This window comes from Pelodiscus sinensis, chromosome 24 (assembly GCF_049634645.1).
Source record: "Pelodiscus sinensis isolate JC-2024 chromosome 24, ASM4963464v1, whole genome shotgun sequence".
In the NCBI taxonomy this organism is placed as follows: Eukaryota; Metazoa; Chordata; order Testudines; family Trionychidae; genus Pelodiscus; species Pelodiscus sinensis.
In genome coordinates, this window is record NC_134734.1 from 8,410,560 (window position 1) to 8,427,716 (window position 17,157).

At 55.6% G+C, this 17,157-nt stretch overlaps 1 protein-coding gene across 9 annotated transcripts in view; it reads left to right on the top strand.

Moving 5' to 3' along the window:
• The window catches only part of MINK1 (misshapen like kinase 1), an 80,931-nt gene extending 63,816 nt beyond the window's left edge, over positions 1-17,115 (top strand). For 3 of the 9 annotated variants that reach the window (XM_075908049.1, XM_075908051.1, XM_075908052.1), the window contains 16 exons: positions 4,647-4,793; positions 4,941-5,053; positions 5,948-6,036; positions 6,544-6,567; positions 7,155-7,315; positions 10,653-10,767; positions 11,016-11,153; positions 11,903-12,011; positions 12,297-12,464; positions 12,688-12,831; positions 13,262-13,396; positions 14,022-14,122; positions 14,586-14,735; positions 14,882-15,041; positions 15,382-15,521; positions 15,721-17,115. In XM_075908049.1, coding sequence (XP_075764164.1) covers positions 4,647-4,793; positions 4,941-5,053; positions 5,948-6,036; positions 6,544-6,567; positions 7,155-7,315; positions 10,653-10,767; positions 11,016-11,153; positions 11,903-12,011; positions 12,297-12,464; positions 12,688-12,831; positions 13,262-13,396; positions 14,022-14,122; positions 14,586-14,735; positions 14,882-15,041; positions 15,382-15,521; positions 15,721-15,804 — 1,978 coding nt within the window. In that variant the 3' untranslated portion in view covers positions 15,805-17,115. The remainder of the gene's footprint in view (positions 1-4,646; positions 4,794-4,940; positions 5,054-5,947; positions 6,037-6,543; positions 6,568-7,154; positions 7,316-10,652; positions 10,768-11,015; positions 11,154-11,902; positions 12,012-12,296; positions 12,465-12,687; positions 12,832-13,261; positions 13,397-14,021; positions 14,123-14,585; positions 14,736-14,881; positions 15,042-15,381; positions 15,522-15,720) is intronic. The other 6 variants (XM_075908050.1, XM_075908057.1, XM_075908053.1 and 3 more) reach the window with 3 other exon arrangements.
• Positions 17,116-17,157: the final 42 nt, after the last annotated feature.

Sequence of the window (17,157 nt, forward strand, 5' to 3'; positions counted from 1 at the left end):
AGACCAGTGAGGAGAGGTATCTCCATGCCTTGGAAATCAGGAGGGCATTCACCTTCTGTCTGGATCATATGAGACCCTTCCGTAAATCCTTGCAGCTTTCAAGGCGTTCACCAAACGAATGAAAGCTCTTCCGGTTTCTTCACAACGAATTTCCAGGTGGATCACTCTCTGCATCAGAACATGCTATGAACTGGCTGGTGAGGGTGCCCTCCACTGGGCACAAGCCCCTTCAACCTCTTTCCTGGCCAGTGTCCCAGTCATGGGCATCTGTAAGGCTGCAACGAGGTCTTCTGTCCATATGTTTACATCCCACTACACCAAGATCAAATCAGTTTCTTAGATGCCTATATACAAATGCAAGAAATATGGGTAATAAGCAGGAAGAACTGGACGTGCTAATAAATAAATACAACTATGACATCGTTGGCATCACAGAGACTTGGTGGGATAATATACACGATTCGAATATTGGTATAGAAGGGTACAGCTTAGGAAGGACAAGCTGGGGAAAAGAGGGAGGAGGTGTTGCCTTATATATTAAAAATGTACACACTTGAACTGAGGTGGAGATGGCCATGTTGAGAGTCTCTGGGTTAGGCTAAAAGGGGTAAAAAACAAGGGTGATGTCATGCTAGGGGTCTACTACAGGCCACCTACCCAGGCAGAAGAGGCCGACGAGGCTTTTTTTAAACAACTAACAAAATCATCCAAAGCGCAGGATTTGGTGGTGATGGGGGACTTCAACTATCCAGATATATGTTGGGAAAATAACACAGCGGGTCACAGACTATCCAATAAGTTCTTGGACTGCATTGAAGACCACTTTTTATTTCAGAAGGTTGAAAAAGCTACTGGGGAGAAACTGTTCTAGATTTGATTTTAACAAATAGGGAGGAACTGGTTGAGAATTTGAAAGTGGAAGGCAGCTTGGGTGAAAGTGATCATGAAATCATAGAGTTCATGATTTTAAGGTATGGTAGAAGGGAGAACGGCAAATTAGAGAAAATGGATTTCAGGAGGGCAGATTTTGGTAAGCTCAGAGAGCTGGTAGGTAAGGTCCCATGGGAAGCAAGACTGAGGGGAAAAACAGCTGAAGAGAGTTGGCAGTTTTTCAAGGGGACATTATTAAGGGCCCAAAAGCAAGCTATTCTGCCTTGTAGGAAAGATAGAAAATATGACAGAAGACCTCCTTGGATCAACCGGAGATCTTGCATGATCTAAAAATAAAAAAGGAGTCTTATAAAAAATGGAAACTAGGACAAATTACGAAGGATGAATATAGGCAAACAATACAGCAATGCAGGGGCAAGATTAAGAAGGCAAAGGCACAAAAAGGCTCAGTTTAGCTACAGGCATAAAGGGAAACAAGAAGACATTCTATAAATATATTAGAAGCAAGAGGAAGACCAAGGACAGAGTAGGCCCATTGCTCAGTGAGAAGGGAGAAACAGTAACAGGAAACTTGGAAATGGCAGAGATGCTTAATGACTTCTTTGTTTCGGTCTTCACCGAGAAGTCTGATGAAGGAATGCCTAACGTAGTGAATGCTAGTGGGAAGGGGGTAGTTTTAGAAGATAAAATAAAAAAAGAACAAGTTAAAAATCACTTAGAAAAGTTAGATGTCTGCAAGTCACCAGGACCTGATGAAATGCATTCTAGAATACTCAAGGAGCTGATAGAGGAAGTATCTGAGCCTTTAGCTATCATCTTTGGAAAATCTTGGAAGACAGGAGAGATTCCAGAAGATTGGAAAAGGGCAAATCTAGTGCCCATCTATAAAAAGGGAAATAAAAACAACCCAGGAAACTACAGGCCAGTCAGTTTAACGTCTGTGCCAGAAAAGATAATGGAGCAAGTAATTAAAGAAATCATCTGCAAACACTTGGAAGATAATAAGGTGACAGGTAACAGCCAGCATGGATTTGTAAAGAACAAATCATGTCAAACTAATCTGATAGCTTTCTTTGATAGGATAACGAGTCTTGTGGATAAGGGAGAAGCGGTGGATGTGGTATACCTAGACTTTAGTAAGACATTTGGTACAGTCTCGCATGATACTCTTATCAATAAAGTAGGCAAATACAACTTAGATGGGGGTGGGTTCATTAACTGGCTGGATAACCGTTCCCAGAGAGTAGTTATTAATGGTTCACAATCCTGCTGGAAAGGTATAACAAGTGGGGTTCCACAAGGGTCTGTTTTGGGACCAGTTCCATTCAGTATCTTCATCAGTGATTTAGATATCGGCATAGAGAGTACACTTATTAAGTTTGCAGATACCACCAAGCTGGGAAGGGTTTCAACTGCTTTGGAGGATAGGGTCATAATTCAAAATGATCTGTACAAATTGGAAAAATGGTCTGAGGTAAATAGGATGAAGTTTAATAAGGACAAATGCAAAGTGCTCCACTTAGGAAGGAACAATCAGTTTCACACATAAAGAATGGGAAGCGACTGGCTAGGAAGGAGTACGGCAGAAAGAGATCTAGGGGTTATAGTGGACCACAAGCTAAATATGAGTCAACAGTGTGATGCTGTTGCAAAAAAAGTAAACATGATTCTAGGATGCATTAACAGGTGTGTTGTGAGCAAGATACAAGAAGTCATTCTTCCGCTCTACTCTGCGCTGATTAGGCCTCAGTTGGAGTACTGTGTCCAGTTCTGGGCACCGCATTTCATGAAAGATGTGGAGAAATTGGACAAGGTCCAGAGATGAGCAACAAGAATGATTAAAGGTTAAGAGAACATAACCTATGAAGGAAGACTGAAAGAATTGGGCTTATTTAATTTGGAAAAGAGAAGATTGAGAGGGGACATGATAAAGGTTTTCAGGTATCTAAAAGGGTGTCACAAGGAAGAGGGAGAAAAATTGTTCTTCCAAGCCTCTAGGACAAGAAGCAATGGGCTTAAACTGCAGCAAGGGAGGTTTAGGTTGGACATTAGGAAAAAGTTCTTAACTGTTAGGGTGGTTAAACACTGGAATAAATTGCCCAGGGAGGTTGTGGAATCCCCATCTCTGGAGATATTTAAGAGTAGGTTAGATAAATGTGTGTCAGGGATGGTCTACAGTACTGGGTCCTGCCATGAGGGCAGGGGACTGGACTTGGTGACCTCTCAAGGACCCTTCCAGTCCTAGTATTCTTTGATTATGCAGCAGGCCAGAGGAGACGCGGGATTCAGCAGGGCCATACTGACTTCTTCACGTCCTTTAAAAAAAAAAATTAAAGGTTTTTTAAAAAAAAAAAGTAAACTCTTACCCACCTCTGCAGGCACTGCTTGCAGTTTCCTGTGTTGATTGGACATGAGCAATTACTCCAAAAAGAAAAGACAGTTACATGTTTCTGTAACTGGTGTTCTTCGAGATGAATGGACATGAGCAACACAACCTCCCACCCTCCTTCCCCTCTGTCGGAGTTTCCGGCAAGAAGGAACTGAAGAGGGAAGGGCCCGGGGTGCCCTATATAACAAAGCATGTGTGCACCTTTTCAGGGGGTGCTGGATCCTGTCCCGGACGGATACTGTTGAGGGAAAATCTTCCGGCACTGGTGCATGTGGCAAGCACCCACACTACATTGAATGGACATGCCCAACACATGTCTCGAAGAACAGCTGTTAGGAAAACAGGTGTAACTGTCTTTTTTGTGATCACTTCCACTTTCAGATTCTCAACTAGTTCTTCCCTATTTCTTAAAATCAAATCTAGAATAGCCTCCCCCCAGTATCTTTCTCTACCTTCTGAATTAAAAGGGGTCTCCAATACATTCCAACAAGGTGTTGGCTTGCTTTGTTATTTTCCTAGCTGTTTTTTGGGTAGTTGAAGCCTTCCCCTCTCCCCCCATCACCACCAAGTCCTGTGCTTTCCATGATTTTATTAGTTGCTTAAAAGAAGCCTTATCCACCTCCTCTTCCTGGTTAAGTGGTTAGTAGCAGACCCCTACCACAACATCAGCCTTGTATTTTTACCCCTTTTATCCTACCAAGAGAATCTCAACAAGTCCGTCTCCTACGTCCCTCTCAACCTCTGGCTATGTGTTTACATTTTTAATATAGTACACCTCTCCTGTCTGCCTGCCTGTCCTTCCTGAGTGAGCAGTGCCCTTCTCTACTAATATTTCAGTCATGCATATTATCCCACCAAGTTTCCGTGATACCAACTCTGTCATAGCTGTGTTTGACTAGTATTGCAAGTGCTTCCTGCATTAGTGTATAGACATCTAAGATGCTGCTGCTCTGCCTTAGTTTCCCTATCCACCCCTTGTCTGTTCAGTCTGCAAGCTGTTGGCACTATTCCTGGCTGTCCATTCCAGCAGCACCCTGCCTCCCCTCCCAATGCAGCTCCTACTCTGGCTGTTCTTACCAGCTGGAACCAAAATGCTGCCACCTCTGGGGCGGATCGTCTGGTTACAAAGGGACCCCTTGCCCAGCACTGAGATGTGGCCACCTTTGGGATGAGCTCGCTGGTTACACGGAGACCCTTCACCCAATGGCAAGAATTGCCCACCTCTGGGGCGGAGCGGCTGGTTAGACAGGGTCCCCTTGCCTGGCATTGAGATGCAGCCACCTCTGGGGTGGGACAGTTGATTATACAGGATCCCTTACCTCACACTGCCCTGCAGACACCATTGACCCTCATCTCCCCTCCACAGACCCCGTAGCAAGTCTGCCTGGCACATCCACATGCACAGCCGGCTGGAGAGGGTGCTGCCAGCGGACCCCCCGGCACCGGCGCCTCCTCCCCAGCCACCCAGGCGGGGGCAGCGCTGTGCCCCAGCCCCCATGCCAAGCACCAGTAGGTAATGCAGTGTGGCCAGTGGCGGTGACTCTGCTTGGGACAAGGTGCAGCTGCGCTGGTGATGGGCTGCTGTGGCTGGGGTGCAAGGGTGGGGGGATGCAGGCACTACCTCATGCTTTCTGCTTTGCTTTCCCATCATGCCACGCAGCAACCCGGACCTGCGGCGCAGCGACCCTGGGTGGGAGAGGGCCGACAGCCTGCTGCAGGCGAGCAGCACCAACCTGCCCCAAGCTGGCTCCTTGGAGCGCAACCGCATCGGGGGTAGGCACAGATTGGGGGCAGAGGGTACTGGGGAGTGTGGTACAGGTTATGGGGCACTGAGGGGCAGGGCAGAGCATGGGGGCATTGGCAGGGAATGGGTGCACTGGGGGATGTAGGGCAGGGCAAGGGGGCGTTGGCAGGGAATGGGGACACCGGGGGATGTAGGGCAGGGCAGGGGGGCGTTGGCAGGGAATGGGGGCACCGGGGGATGTAGGGCAGGACAGGGCAAGGGGGCGTTGGCAGGGAATGGGGGCACCGGGGGATGTAGGGCAGGACAGGGCAAGGGGGCGTTGGCAGGGAATGGGAGCACCGGGGGATGTAGGGCAGGGCAGGGGGGCGTTGGCAGGGAATGGGGGCACCGGGGGATGTAGGGCAGGACAGGGCAAGGGGGCGTTGGCAGGGAATGGGGGCACCGGGGGATGTAGGGCAGGACAGGGCATGGGGCGTTGGCAGGGAATGGGGGCACCGGGGGATGTAGGTCAGGACAGGGCAAGGGGGCGTTGGCAGGGAATGGGGGCACCGGGGGATGTAGGTCAGGACAGGGCAAGGGGGCGTTGGCAAGGAATGGGTGCACCGGGGGATGTAGGGCAGGACAGGGCATGGGGCGTTGGCAGGGAATGGGGGCACCGGGGGATGTAGGGCAGGACAGGGCATGGGGCGTTGGCAGGGAATGGGGGCACCGGGGGATGTAGGGCAGGACAGGGCATGGGGCGTTGGCAGGGAATGGGGGCACCGGGGGATGTGGGACAGGGCAAGGGGGAACCAGAGGGCAGGACTGGGCATGGAGGCAGCTCCCTGGAAAAGATGTGGATATGAGGAGGGGAAGGAGAAAGGCCAAGGGTCCCCTTTTACTCCCTCCCCCGCCCCCTCAGCACTGACCTGATCTCCCCCCAGCTGCGTCCAAGAGGGAGAGCTCCCCCATCCTACCCCCTGTGAGCAAGCCCAAGGTGGAGGATCACCGTTCACGCCCCGGCCGGCCTGCGGTGAGTGTCGGAGTGCGCCTGAGGCCGTGCACTAGGGATGGGGTTGGGGCACCCTGCGAGAGAGCATCTCTGGCTACGCAGACACCCAGAGCAAGCAGCATGGATAGCTCCGTGCTCCCACAGTGTCCCGGGGCCAGGAGGAGCAGGCTGTGCCGGGGCGCATCCCCCTCCCTCGAGTAGACTGCAGGGCCAGGCCATCTGGGAGGAGGCTTTCAATCCTGTGACGTGGGGAGAGAACCCAGGAGTGCTGACTCACTTTCCCCCTGCCTCCTGCTCTAACCCACCAGCCACTCCCCTCCCAGAGTCGAGGAGAGAACCCAGGAGTCCTGGCTCCCAGCCCTCTTCTGATTGGTGTGTGTCTGACCTGGGGGGTGTCGGGGTGGCAGTGCCAAGCCCCCCTGGCATCACATTCCAGTTGAGGCCGGGCTCGGGGGCACTCGGGGTCTTGTTGTAACCGCGTTAACCTCTGCGCCCTTCCTTCTCTCTGCTCCTCGCGCCCCACCACAGAGCTATAAACGCGCCATCGGCGAGGTTAGTGTGTCCGTGTGTCTGTGCCAGCCACCACTGCCACACCCTGTCCTGTCTGTTGCTCTGTGCTACCCCCGTCCCAGAGGGCAGGGGCTGCTGAACCCAGGAGATTGAGCCGGGGGGGGGGGGGGTGTTAGACCCAGCAGGAGATGGAGAGAGAACCCAGGAGTCCTGGCTCCCAGCCTCTACACTCCAACCCGCCAGTCCCTACTCCCCTTTTAGAGCCGGGGAGAGAAACCAGGAGTCCTGGCTCCCAACCCCCCTGCTCTGACTCACTAGCACCCACTCCCCTCCCCAAGCTGTGGAGAAAACCCAGGAGTCTGGGCTCCCAGCCCCCCTGTTGTGACCCACCAGCCCCCACTCCCCTCCCAGAGCTGGGGAGAGAACCCAGGAGTCCTGGCTCCTCCCACCCCTCGCTCTAGTCCTCATCCCCCATTCCTCCCCTCCCCCCAGCACTGAGACCTAGGTGTAGAACCTCCCTCAGCCTTGAGTTTGGGGGCCGGGCCCCAGTCCAGGAGCCCACCCAGCTGGCTGTGTGTGCGTATGGCTGGGCATGGGGAGCCACAGTACTCACCTGCTCACCCCCCCAGAACTTCGTGCTGCTGAAGGAGAGGCCTGAGGAGCCCCCCAAACCTCCCAAGAAGGCCATGGACTACTCCTCGTCCAGTGAGGAGCTGGACAGCAGTGAGGAAGAGGACGAAGAGCCAGAAGGCGAGCCCCAGGATGGGCGGGGGGAATCTGCCGGGACCAGGTATGGCATTGGAGCAGGCTGGGAATGGGGCGGGAGGGTGAGGTCAGTGTAACAAAGGGGGGACATTGCTGAGAGGATCAGATTAGGGTGAATTGCTTAGAGACAGGGCTACTTACAGCCCAGGACTGGGGTTTCCCCCCATACGGCGCCAAACCAGTCACAAAGGGCATTTCTGTTCACCACACTGGCCAGCAAGAAGTCACACAAGCAGCGCCCTTAGACACCCAGCCTCTGAGCCACCACCCAGGAGAGAGGCTGCAAAACCCATCTTGCCAAATCCAAACAGGTTCTCCCGGTCCCAAGGGGCCAGCCGCAGTCCCATACTAGTTGATACGTCAGACCTTACCCAACAAGCAGGCTGTGCCGCTCCTTTAGAGTCTAACCACTGGAGGGTTATTCAGAAGAGGAGAGGAGGAACGAATGGGAGCCCACTGATTGCACAGTTCCTGCTTGTAGCAGAGATGGGATAAACTGCTGTCTTACAGCAAGTCTCTGGAGTACGTTGGGATGGGTCTGTCATGGCTCCTTCCCCACTCTGGCATGATAAATGCAGAAGTGGGGGCCAGCAGGTGTACCCCAAAGCCTTATCTACCAGGCTTTGGTATCAAGCTCCCCCCAAAATCTTAAAAACCTAGATCTTGGGAATAAAACTTCCGCTGCCACCACCCAAATGTTGATAAAGAAACCAGGGGAAAGATCATTTGGGAAATCTTACCCCTAAAATAAAAATCAAGGCACACAATTAACCACTGCCAGGTTAATAAAAAGAAAAGAAAGAACTTTTATTATTACAACAATATTCCTGTTGCAAACATAATGACTAGATAGGGAGGTAATAAAATATACTCATGGAGAAACTCCTTGGGCCTAGATCTTAGTTACAAAGAAAAGCCAAAACATCTTTTAAGCAGTGCCAGATCTCAGATCCCATACCCAATCCTTAAAACAATAAAACCTAACGAAACTGCCTAAACTTTACCCTACTTACAGAAATTGAAGAATGGTGTCTTGTAGAGAGAGAGAGACATGCTTGTCCCTCTCTGTAGCTGCAGAGAACTCTCCCAGAGAGACAAAAGGAGAAAGGAAAAAAACCCAAATTCCTTTGTCCCAGTTTGAAAAGTCCCACCTACATTCCTATTGGTCACTCCACCTGGCTAGCTGTAGTTAACCCCTTAATCCCCAGGCTGCTGGCTAACCCTCATAATCATGACAGGGTCATCGGCCCTTTCAGGCTGCAGCTCACAGCAGAGCCCTTCAGAGGGGATGAGCTGGGGTGAAAACAAAGCTGGAAGAGCCCCCAGGGCCCTCGTTCTACCCTTGCCCACGTGGAGGGAATCCCACTGCTGTGAAAGAGCCTCCCGCAATGGAGTTTGTCACGTGACCAGTCACTGTTCATGCCTGACTCAGGCCTGAGCAGCCATTGCTCACGGGCTGGTCTGAACCGTCACAGGGAAGCTCCTCAGCTGTGGATCAGCACCAGCCAAGGCCCATTGCCAGCGAAGTACTGCTACATAAGAACAGCCGTACTGGGTCAGACCAAAGGTCCATCTAGCCCAGTATCCTGTCTGCCGACAGTGGCCAGCACCAGGTGCCCCAGAGAGGGTGGACCGAAGACAATGATCAAGCGATTTGTCTCCTGCCATCTCTCTCCAGCCTCTGACAGACAGAGGCCAAGGACACCATTTTATCCCCTGGCTAATAGCCTTTTATGGACCTAACCTCCATGAAATTATCTAGCTTCTCTTTAAACTCTATTATAGTTCTATCCTTCACAGCCTCCTCTGGCAAGGAGTTCCACAGGTTGACTACACGCTGTGTGAAGAAGAACTTTCTTTTATTAGTTTTAAACCTGCTCCCCATTAATTTCATTTGGTGTCCTCTAGTTCTTCTATTTAGGGAACTAATAAATGACTTTTCTTTATCGGCCCTCTCCACACCACTCATGATTTTATAGACCTCTATCATATCCCCCCTCAGTCTCCTCTTTTCTAAACTGAAAAGTCCCAGTCACTTTAACCTCTCCTCATATGGGACCCATTCCAAACCCCTAATCATTTTAGTTGCCCTTTTCTGAACCCTTTCCAAGGCCAAAATATCTTTTTTGAGGTGAGGAGACCACATCTGTACACAGTATTCAAGATGTGGACGTACCATAGTTTTATACAGGGGCAGTAAGATATTCTGGGTCTTATTTTCTATCCCTTTTCTAATAATTCCTAGCATCCTATTTGTCTTTTTGACCACCGCTGCACACTGTGTGGAAGATTTCAGAGAACTGTCCACGATAACTCCAAGATCTTTTTCCTGATTTGTCATAGCCAAATTAGCCCCCATCATACTGTACGTATAGTTGGGGTTATTTTTCCCGATGTGCATTACTTTACACTTCTCCACATTAAATTTCATTTGCCATTTTGTTGCCCAGTCACTCAGTTTGGTGAGATCTTCTTGGAGTCCCTCACAGTCTGCTTCTGTCTTGACTATCCTAAACAGTTTGGTATCATCTGCAAACTTTACTACCTCACTGCTTACCCCTTTCTCCAAATCATTTATGAATAAGTTGAAAAGGATTGGTTCCAGGACTGACCCTTGGGGTACACCACTAATTACCCCTCTCCAATCTGAAAATTTACCATTTATTCCTACCCTTTGTTTCCTGCTAGTCGCTGACTAGCCACCCTTACATGGGCTGTCGAGGTCTCCCAAAAGCGAACGTGAAACACGAGTACAGACCTGTCAGCCCAGTAACGAGAAGCGGTCAGTCCAAACCATTTTTGAGAGAGCGGGCCCAGAGACAGAGCCTTGGCCCTTGGCTTGCCTCTCCAGCCAGCCAAGATTGACCCACTCCCAGCTCCTCATCGCAACCCCCCCGCCAGGCCCTTCCTCTGGCCTTGTCTTGCTTCTCAGGCAAAGGATGTCACCTGGTCAGATCCCCCTCCCTAGCTCTGGCTACCAAGGGCATCAGCCATTGGGTACCCGGGGAAGGCTGTCACAGCAACATTCCCTCACTGTCGAAGTATTAGCACCATGCCCAGGGAAACTGAGGCGCACACAGGATTACTGTAGACCAGCAGGATTCACATGCCACATCACAAGCCACATGAAATCCCCACATGGGTGACAATAGGCAGGACTCGTGCCTTCACATACAAAGACGATGCCTGCACATCAGCAGTAGAAGCAGCTTTCAACACGCTCACTTTGTACAAGGCTTGGTGCAAACATAGTGCAGTGTCTGCACACAGCCCAGTAACATCACAGGAGTGCAGGGAAAAGGGTGGCAGAGGTGTGCCCGAGGGAGCCCGTGCCCACTTCTCCTCCCCTCTCGGCCGAGCAGGGATGGTGACACGGACAGCGTCAGCACTATGGTGGTGCACGAGGTGGACGAGCCGTCGGGCAGTGGTTCGGAGAGCGGCTCCTATGGCGGGGATGGCACCCTGCTGGTGCAGCGGGTGAGTGTGCAGCAGCGGGCTGGGTGGGGACCATAGGGTGGAGACCAGGAGGGATCAGATCTGGGGTGGGACAGCAAGGACCAGGTTCCAGGGCCTAAGATGAGGACCTGGGATGTGGGGCTGTGCCGGGGGGGGGGGGGGGGGCTGAGATTGGAGTAGTTGGGGGGGGGACAAGCCCCAGGGGCTGGGCTGGTGTGCAAGGCTGAGATAGGAGCCCCAAGTCCCCCGCTGACCCCTCACCTCTGCAGACCCCCGAGGAGGAGCGCAGCCTGCTGCATGCTGACAGCAATGGCTACCCCAACCTGCCAGATGTGGTGCAGCCCAGCCATTCGCCCACCGAACCCAAGGGACAGGCCAGCTCTCCCACCAAGGACAGCACCAGCGAGGTGAGCCCAGGAGGTGGGGAGCCCCCGGCTGGGCTGTGCAAGGAGAGGAATTGGTGGGGGGGGGAGGGGTTTGAGTCCCTGGCCAGGCTGTGCAAAGAGGGGAACGGGAAGGGTTAGGGTTGGCGATGAGAGGAATGGGGGGGTGAGTCCCTGGCGGGGCTGTCTGTGGAGAGGAGGGCGGGGTGGGGGTGAATCCCTGGCCAGGTGGTGGGAGGAGAAGATGGAGGGGGTAGGGGATGAGTCTCTGGCCGGTTGGTGGGAGGAGAGGAATGGGAGGGGTGAGTCCCTGGCTGGGCCGTGGGAGGAGAGGAATGGGAGGGGTGAGTCCGGTGGGAGTAGAGGAATGGGAGGGGTGAGTCCCTGGCCCGGCGGTGGGAGGAGAGGAATGGGAGGGGTGAGTCCCTGGCCCGGCGGTGGGAGGAGAGGAATGGGAGGGGTGAGTCCCTGGCCCGGCGGTGGGAGTAGAGGAATGGGAGGGGTGAGTCCCTGGCCCGGCGGTGGGAGGAGAGGAATGGGAGGGGTGAGTCCCTGGCCCGGCGGTGGGAGGAGAGGAATGGGAGGGGTGAGTCCCTGGCCCGGCGGTGGGAGGAGAGGAATGGGAGGGGTGAGTCCCTGGCCCGGCGGTGGGAGGTGTTGAACAGTTGTGGGGGGCCTGGCGGGGAGCCTTGGCCAGGGGTGATCCCACTGTCAGGGAGAAGGATTGTGGGGGAGCATTTTACCCTGCCTCTCCGTGTGTTCATTCCCTGCAGTACCAGTCGCGGGGGCTGGTCAAGGCCCCTGGCAAAAGCTCCTTCACCATGTTCGTGGACCTGGGCATCTACCAGAGCGCGGGTGGCGGGGACAGCATTCCCATCACTGGTGAGCTGGCGCCGAGCAGCTGGGCGTGCTGGGGGCTCCTGAGGGAGTTTCCACAGTGGGGGCATCGTGTGGCCTGGGGCCCTCAAGGGGCTGGGTACCCTGTGGCAGAGGTGAGCATTGCTCTGTGGCGGAGCAGTGCTGGGAACAGGGCACCAGGTGGTGGAGGGCATTGCCATGCAGCAGAGGAAGGCATTGCCATGCAGCAGAGGGGTGCTGTGGGGGGCCAGAGCACCATGCAGTGGAGGGCTGGGGGCAGCCGGCCACTGAACCCCATCTTCCCCCCAGCGCTGGTGGGGGCTGACCCCAGCCAGCTGGAGCAGCTGAAGCTGGAGGTGCGGAAGGGCTCAGTGGTGAACGTGAACCCTACCAACACGCGACCCCACAGCGACACCCCCGAGATCCGGAAGTACAAGAAGCGCTTCAACTCAGAGATCCTCTGTGCTGCCCTGTGGGGTGAGTGGGGCCCAGTGCAGTTGAGGGGGAGCTAAGAGGCATCTGGTTCCTGTCTGGAGGAGATGGGGCCCTAAACGGGGAGGCTCCGGGGGGGGCCCTCTCGCAGGGGGTCCCGGCAAGGGGGTGTGGTCTCAGGGGTGGCAGGGGAGGTCCTAAGATGTGGAAGGGAGGGGGGTCTCAGGCTGGCCGGGGCCCGCCACCTCTCACTCCTGCCCCCACCTAGGCGTGAACCTGTTGGTGGGCACGGAGAGCGGGCTGCTGCTGCTGGACCGCAGCGGGCAAGGCAAGGTCTACGGGCTGATCAGCCGGCGCCGCTTCCAGCAGATGGATGTGCTGGAGGGCCTCAACCTGTTAACCACCATCTCGGGTAAGGCCTGCCCCACGGCCTGCCCCACAGCCCTGCTCCCCCCACATCCTACAGTCCCCTGGGGCTCAACCTGCTCCCCTCTATCTTGGCCTGCCCCATGCCACCCCCTTCTCCCCCGCCCCCGTGCCCCAGCCTGAACTCCTGCACCTCAGCCTGTCCCCTGCACCCCACAGTCCCCTGGGGCTCAACCTGCTCACCTCCATCTCAGATAAGGGCCCACCCATCCCATGGCCTGTCCCACAGCCCCCCAACATACTTCCCTGCACCCCACTGGCCCCCAGGGTTCAACTTGCTCACTACCATCTTGGGTAAGCTCCATCCCTGCACTGCCTGTAACTCGTCCCCGTGCCCTGTAGCCCCCAGCTCCCCACAGCCAGCTTTTCCTTGGCCCCCCCTTGCCCACGCCGCAGCTCAGACCCATCTCGCGCAGGAAAGAGGAACAAGTTGCGCGTCTATTACCTGTCCTGGCTGCGCAACAAGATCCTGCACAACGACCCCGAGGTGGAGAAGAAGCAGGGTTGGACCACCGTGGGTGACATGGAGGGCTGCGTGCACTACCGTGTGGGTAAGAGCCCAGGCCACAGCCCCATGGGCACACACTAGTACTGCTGACTAAAGGCCCAGGTCATGCACCTCAACCCCTGCTCCCCCCCCACCAGCCAAACCTCACTACTGTGTGGGTAAGAGAGTCCTCTTGAACTTGGCCTGGCACATCCATGCCCCTCCCGCCTCATGGGCAACCCCCACTACCATGTGCAGGGCTCGACAAACAATACAGTCTACTCACCCGTGGCGAATAGATTTCAGCCGCACGGCCCGTTCTTCGCGGCGCACGCATGCGCAATGCAGCTCTTGCGCATGTGCAGTAGGGGGCTGGCGAGCAGTTTTCGACGCCGTTCGTCCAGCCCTGACCATGTGTGTAAGAGAGTGCCTCACGCTGCCACCTCATGGCCTGGCCATGTCCCTCCCGGCCACACAACCCCTGGCCTCCTGCCAACAGTGCAGCCCCCGACTCTGTTCCCAGGCCTTGAGCCCCTGTACTGCCTGGGAAAGAGACCAGCCTTTCCAGAGCAGCCGTGTCTCCAGTCCCCCCAGCAGCATGGCTGCCTTCCCCAACCTCCCAGCCTTGCCACCCTCACCTCACGGATGGGCACTGGACTGGGCTCACTGTGGCCCTTCCCTCTCGGCAGTAAAGTACGAGCGCATCAAGTTCCTGGTAATCGCCCTCAAGAACTCGGTCGAGGTCTACGCCTGGGCTCCCAAACCCTACCACAAGTTCATGGCCTTCAAGGTACCTGTGGGAGCTGGGAGCCAGGACTCCTGGTTTCTCTCCCTAGCTCCAGGAGGGAAGTGGGGACTGGTGGTTTAGAGCAGGGGCTGGGAGCCAGGACTCGTGACGGGAGGGCTGGGAGCCGGGATACCTGGCTTCTCTCCCTGGCTCCGGGGGGGACGTGGGGGCTGGTGGGTTTGATGGGGGGATGGGGAGCCAGGATACCTGGCTTCTCTCCCTGGCTCCGGGGGGGACGTGGGGGCTGGTGGGTTTGATGGGGGGATGGGGAGCCAGGATACCTGGTTTCTCTCCCTGGCTCCAGGAGGGATGTGGGGGCTGGTGGGTTTGATGGGGGGGCGGGGAGCCGGGATACCTGGCTTCTCTCCCTGGCTCCGGGGGGGACGTGGGGTGCAGTGGTAGGAGCAGGAGGCTGACAGGTTTTGGGGGGCTCTCAGCATTGACTCTCCTCCCCCCCCGATTTCAGTCCTTCGCAGACTTGCCACACCGCCCTCTGCTGGTGGAGCTGACAGTGGAGGAGGGTCAGAGGTTAAAGGTCATTTATGGGTCATGCGCCGGGTTCCATGCCATTGATGTGGACTCGGGAAACAACTACGACATCTACATCCCCGTGCATGTGAGTAGGGCCTGGCTGCAGCCTGCAGGGAGCCAGCCCTCGGGAGGGGGCCAGGCATTGGGACGGCACACCCAGAGCTCTTGTGGGAGTTGGGCTGTTCCGCAGGGGCTGCCCTTTGCCTCCTGACCTTTGCCCTGTACCGACAGATCCAGACCCACATCACGCCCCACGCCATCATCTTCCTGCCCCACACAGAGGGCGTGGAGATGCTGCTCTGCTATGAGGACGAGGGCGTCTACGTGAACACCTATGGGCGCATCATCAAGGACGTGGTGCTGCAGTGGGGGGAGATGCCCACCTCTGTGGGTGAGCCTGGATGGCTGGGTCTTTCCCGAGGGGTGGCAGCTCAGACCTCTGGGTCCTCCCTGTGGTGGGCAGGGGAATGAGGGCTGGGGAGTTAGATCAGGGGGGCTGGGAGCCAGGACTCCTGGGCAGTGTCCCTCTAAACTGCGTGGCAGCCCAGCTTCCCAGGTGATTAATCAGCCCCTCCCCGTCTGCCCCCAGCCAGAGGCTCAAGGCTTAGAGGGAACACTGCTCGTGGGTTCTCTCCCAGGGAAGCGGGGGCTGGTGGGTTAGAGCAGGGGGCCTGGGAGCCACACACCTGGTCCAGGGGGGCCCCTCCCTTGACTCTCGTCCCTTCCCCCAGCGTACATCTGCTCCAACCAGATCATGGGCTGGGGTGAGAAGGCCATTGAGATCCGCTCCGTGGAAACCGGCCACCTGGACGGCGTGTTCATGCACAAGCGGGCCCAGCGGCTCAAGTTCCTCTGCGAGCGCAATGACAAGGTGGGTGCTGGGGGTGCTGTGCTAGACGGACCGGGTGGGGGCATTCTCCACATTGCTAATTCAGACCCCAGTGTCCCTGCAGCAAGGATGTTAGAGTTGCTGTGCCCCTCCCCAGAAGTGGCTGCATCTCAGCACCAGGCGAGGGGTCCCAGTGTAACCACCCGCCCCAGCCCAGACCTTCTGCTCTGCTCCCCTTCAGGTTTTCTTTGCCTCCGTCCGCTCCGGGGGCAGCAGCCAGGTTTACTTCATGACACTCAACAGAAACTGCATCATGAACTGGTAAGGTCCCGCCCGCATGTCTGGTGCTGCCTCTGGAGGGGCGGGGCCAGGCCAGCCTAGACACTGGATCCATGTGCCGGAGACTCCGCCCCACAGCCACTGAGGATCAGGACGGACCAATCAGCAGAACCGATGCCTTGACCACCTTCTTCCCCACCTATGTTTGATGCTGCTTTGGGGGGGATTTCCATCACGACAGTGTTCCCCCTCCCTCCCCATGACTGACAGACTGAGTGAACTCCCCCTGCTTCACTTTCCCCTTCCCTTGGCTCCATGTGACTCACTCTGTTTATAGCTGCGAGGGGGCCTTGTGTAACCAACAGCCCTGCCCCAGAGGTGGCTGCTTCTCTGCAGCTTCCTAACGATTCCAGGTGTACGTGGGGTGAAGGGCAAGCTCCCCTGTGAAACACAAGGAAGGTGGCTGCAGGCCCAGGCTGGGGGGATCCCCCAGTGCTGTAGGTGTGGGGTGCTGCACCTTTTCCCCCACCCCAACCTCATGGAGGGGACTCAGAGTAGCTGGGGGCATAAACCCATAGCTTTGTGCCAATTTCGCTTTGCTTACAGGTAGGGTCGGGGCTGGGCTTGGGGTCCAGGGCACTTTCAGCCACATGTGTAAGCGCTGTGGTGGTGGTAGGGAATCCCCCAAAGCACCCCTTTGACTGCCTTGTGCACCCCAGAACTCATCCCCTTGTGTTGTCTGCACTGCAGCTCCTGGGCCCAGCAGACAGGGGCCACCCACCACAGGTGTCTGGGCAGGGTGAATGTATGGGGGGGCACCGAGCGGGGAGCGACAAGGCCCCTGCAGGCTCTGTGTATATTTTGCTTTAATTATTTTATTTTGTAACAATGATTCATTAATGAAGCACTTTAAAGCCCTCACTACGCTCATGGGGGGCCAGAGAGCTCCCCAGGCGGATTTGGGGTTATTTTCTAACTGACCCAGAAGAGTTGGCCTCAGGGTGGGGACTCATTGGCTCAAGGGGGCAGGGATCAGGGCGTATGGCTCCAGCTCCCATCCAGCCCCATGGAAGCCTGGCTGCAGCATCACTGCAAGGGTTAAACAGCAGGGAGGCACAGGGACAGCATCTCGATCCTCCTTTGTGCCATGTACAGCGGAGGGGTCCTGCCTGGGGCCCCAAGAGCCATCAGGAGTGTGGGGGGGATGTTATGGAGTTTGTGGGGACCCCCGGTATTCAGTTTCCTCTGTACGTTGCTTGCATCTGTCTATCAAGCCCCCACCCCTGCAGACTGGTCCCCCATCCCCTGCGCCGTGGCCTTGAAATTTCATCTGTTAATAAAAAAACAAATTCTCTGACTTTCCCCTCCTGGCCAGGAGTTATTTGTGCCTCCGGGGCGG